At 60.0% G+C, this 4,212-nt stretch overlaps 1 protein-coding gene across 1 annotated transcript in view; it reads right to left on the bottom strand.

Moving 5' to 3' along the window:
• The window catches only part of STK24 (serine/threonine kinase 24), an 86,467-nt gene that overhangs the window by 3,653 nt on the left and 78,602 nt on the right, over positions 1-4,212 (bottom strand). The window contains exons 8-10 of the mRNA XM_010831509.1: positions 3,979-4,108; positions 2,791-2,859; positions 879-1,015 (exon numbers count right to left, since the gene is read on the bottom strand). Coding sequence (XP_010829811.1) covers positions 879-1,015; positions 2,791-2,859; positions 3,979-4,108 — 336 coding nt within the window. The remainder of the gene's footprint in view (positions 1-878; positions 1,016-2,790; positions 2,860-3,978; positions 4,109-4,212) is intronic.

The following is a 4,212-nucleotide window of genomic DNA, read 5'->3' as shown; positions in this document are numbered from 1 at the left end:
CATGTGGTAGCAGTGACCCTGCACACCCCAAACTTCACATGCCATTCAGCCGACATCTCAGGACAGATCTGAGATGCTCCTGATTCCCATGGAGGCCCGGCCAACCTCTAGGGAGAGCTCGGCAGCCCGGACACTTCACCTGGAAGGTGAACCTCAGAGCAGTGACCTGCCCGGTGTTTTGCGGGGAAAAGAAAAGGGTTTGGGTGTGGAGGAGAGCTCGGCTCACAGAGCTGCGGGGCGGTCCACCCCCCGCGCTCTGCAGCAGCCCCGGGGACTGCGCTTCTGTGACCTCTTCCACAGGGAGACTCCCCAACAAGCAAGCTCAGGGGAGCGGGCGGGGGCCAGATGGGTAGTCCCGCCTCCTCCTCACTGAGGAAGGCGTGCCACCAGGGCCGCTGGCGAGGACAGGACGCCCCCAACTCCACCCCCCAGCAGGCTGCCAGAGACGGGGCTCCCTGCCAGCACCACAGGGCTTCTGGGCACGAGACAGAACCGAGAACCCGTACAGCCACCCACCCAGAAAGAACACAGCTGTGTCCACTCTCGCTGAGCCCCAACCTCTGGGGTTTCTGGACCCCTGACTTAATTTAAAGCACAAATCCAAACAAGGAGTTACAGATGCCGGGCTCAGGACCACACCCCTCCAGCTGGGCACAAGGCTGCATGTGGAAAGCTCAGAGCACCCGCCCCCGCGGCCCCCAATGCCATCCGGTGCTTATGAGACAAGCGCCACAACCACAGAGCTCTCTGGGCCCTGCCAGCAGAGTCCAGATGCACACGGTTCACCCGTAACCGATTTCTCGAGGACAGAACCCCCTCCCTTCCCCGGTTCTGCAGCCAGCCCCGGCCCGAGGGCACTGGGCACAGACGCCACTCACCTCTGCAGCCGCTGCACCAGCTGGGCCACCATGGTGTCCGAGATGCCGGGGCAGGCCTCCTCCGCCAGGTAGATGGCCCCGCGCAGCTCCTCGATGGAGCCCAGGTTTCCTCCGCACGCCTGGCTCTTCTCCTTCAGCTGCAAACACAAGACACGGGGCCGGCATGACTCCCCCGAGGATGAGAAACCACGGGCATCTGTGATATGATGTGTGGCCCATGCCTGCTCTGACCACAGGGCCCCAGCGGCCTCAGCCCAGAACCCTCCCCTCCGGGAGGCCGAGAGCTCCAGGCAGGCCCTAGTCTCTGCCTTCCCCAGGGAGGGGGCTTCTGTGCACCTCTTCGTCCACACCCTCTGCTCCCTTCTTCCGTTTCAACCACCAGCAAAGCCGTCCAATGCCCATTCAGCTCTGGTCTGCAGCCACAGCTGCAGTGCGGGCTGGAAACTCGGAGCTCCCAGGGTTACCAAGCAGGTGGTTAAGGCCTTGGGGTGCTGCCGAACACTTGATTTCATGGAACCAGTGAAAAGTGAGTGGAAGCCACTCAGTCATATCCAACTCTTTGCGACCCCATGGACAACAGAGTCCATGGGATTCTCCAGGCCAGAATACTGGAGTGGGTAGCCTTTCCATTCTCCAGGGGACCCTCCCAACCCAGGAATCACACCCAGGTCTCCTGCATTGCAGGTGGATTCTTTATCAGCTGAGCCACCAGGAAGCCCATGGAACTGGGTGGCAGCCCTAAATCCTGGGGAGCCGGTGTCCCCTCACCACCTCTGCCAGCCAGGAACTCCCCAAGGGGGATTCAAGGCCAAGCAGAGCCCAGGGATGACCCTGTGGGTCCCTCCCACCTAGGATGCCCCACCCAGGACCGAGGAGCCCCTACTAGAGTCTCCCTGGAGAGCTCTGATCAGGACCTGAACAGAAGGGGCTGGGTGGCTCACTCGGAATTACCTTAAAGGCGGCGTGAGCCAGGAGACTCCACAGGGCAGTGTCAGGGGGGGCTATTTCCAACTCATCTCCTAGTCAGTACAAACCCGATGAAGAACAACATTCACCCTGAGACCCACTCTCGAAAGCCCTCTGAATGCCATACGCACGCACCTATCTACAGGGAGTGGGGTGCCCCCGAGAGGGCACCGGGATGCAGTGGCCGCAATCAGGGCCCCTGCGGGGTGAGGCCCCTATTGTGGGGGCTCCCCAGGAAACCTGAGGACCCCAGGCAATCTGGTATCCCCTTAAAGTAAACATCTACTTTTCACACTGCCATCATTAGAAGGACTGATGTTGAAGCTGAAACTCCAATACTTTAGCCACCTGATGCGAAATGCTGACTCACTGGAAAAGACCCTGAGGAAAGATTGAGGGCAGGAGGAGAAGGGGACGACAGAGGATGAGATGGTTGGATGCCATCATCGACTCAACAGACATGGGTTTGGGTGGACTCCGGGAGCTGGTGATGGACAGTGAGGCCTGGCGTGCTGTGGTTCATGGGGTCGTAAAGAGTCGGACATGACTGAGCGACTGAACTGAACTAACCCAAGTCTGGCAGAAGCAGAGGCCAGGCTGCACCCAACCAGGTTCTACAGAAAGCAGCACAACTGAAGTTCAAGTCGCCCTGGTCCACGTGTGGACCAGGGCCAGGCTGCTGAAGTCCCCGTGGACGCTGCTGGCAGCCGCATGGCGACAGCTCCCAAGACGACAGGCTGGACAGAAGATGGCCCTGGGAAAGCAGGAGGCCCTCCTGGAAGGCAGGGCCCAGCCCAGCTGGCCTCCAGGAGCACAACCCACTGTCCTCCTGCTTGCGCCGGCCGCTCCGACCTCCCCGGTTCCAAGGGCAGCCCTACCAGAGACATGAGCGCCTGAGCCCCCTTCCCCTCTCGCCTGGCCCCCAGCCGTCCACTGGGCATCTTACCTCTGCAAAGAGCGGAGAAATAATCGTAGATAAACACTGGGAGAAAGGCCTCTTTGGGATGTCCTTCATCTTGGGAGGAAAGAAAAGGTAATGAGCAATGCTGTAACATCCACACTTGCTGGGGTTCCCTGGACTCCGGGACACGGCCGCAGTGGCAGCTGCCTAGGGCTGCCTCACTGTGTTTCACTCGACGATGGGGGACCACAGATACCATCCCCCGTGGAAGGGCACGAAGCGCCGGGGAGCGGCGTCCTGCGTGGACGCGAGCAGGGCCGAAACTGCACCGCTGGGCCACGCGTGGAGAGGGCCTGGAGACAGCGCTCACGCCAGGGCCGGCTGCCACAAGGGGCTGTCACAGGACAGCGCTGCCTTTTTCCTCTTCTGCAGCCTCCATATGAACACGTAGTGACACCTGCTTCTCAGAGCGGGACTCTAGGGTCGCCAGGGGACAGCCACTGGTCCACTCTGCCAAGGAGAAACTATGCCTCTGTGCTTCAAAACGATCCCTCAAAATATACAGTTTTTCATAAATGCCAACAGGCACAAAACCAAGTCATCAATAATTACATTTGTCAGTCGCTCGGTCGTGTCTGACTCTTTGCGACGGTAGCCTGTGGACGACTGTAGCCCACCAGGCTCCTCTGTCCACGGGACTCTCCAGGCCAAGAATACTGGAGTAGGTTGCCGTGCCCTCCTCCAGGGGATATTCCCGACCCGGGGAACGAACCCGGGTCTCCCGCACGGCAGGAGGATTCTTTACTGCCTAAGCCACCAGGGAAATACCAAAAGCGATGTGTTTAAGATTCCTTAAAATTCAATCCTCAAATCGCGGTGCCTTGGTGAGAACGCCATTGTGCACCAGAGGCAGAGTTGTCAAAAGCTAGAAAGTCGTTTTGAGCATTTCCCAGCCACCCTTCCTCACCCCCTACAACCCAGTGTCAGAAACGCTGAGCTGACGGCGTGGCCACAGAGAGCAGCGGCAGCACTGCGAACCAGGCTAGCACCCAGACTCGCGGCCCGGCCGCGCTGGGTAGCCAGACAGAATGGAATCCCTTAATCTGTCGACTTCCTGACAGCAAAATCCCAACACAGGCGGCCCACGAGAATAGCAGGCTTCACGCCAAAGTGGCTCCGAAACGCTGCCAGTCCTGATGACAAGGGCTAGTCTCTCCGCACGCACAGACGTACCTTGTTTCTTTCCAGATCCGACGGCTGGAGAGCTCCGTTCTCCAGACTCTTTGGATCCTTCTCCCGGATCGTGAAGATCCAGTCCCCCGAGTCGCTGCCTCCGGAAGCCTGGCCGTCTGTGTCCGTCTCCCTTAACACAGAAACCCAGGTGCACCCGTGAGTGGGCGCCAGCTCCACGGAGGGGGTGGGACGGGGACTTTGTGGGTGGGAGGGGGCCCCCCGGGGTCCATGCCC

Source organism: Bison bison, unplaced genomic scaffold (assembly GCF_000754665.1).
Source record: "Bison bison bison isolate TAMUID 2011002044 unplaced genomic scaffold, Bison_UMD1.0 scf7180017864527, whole genome shotgun sequence".
Taxonomy (NCBI): domain Eukaryota; kingdom Metazoa; phylum Chordata; class Mammalia; order Artiodactyla; family Bovidae; genus Bison; species Bison bison.
The sequence above is the reverse complement of the archived record's forward strand: the minus strand, read 5'-3'. Positions and strand labels throughout refer to the sequence as shown.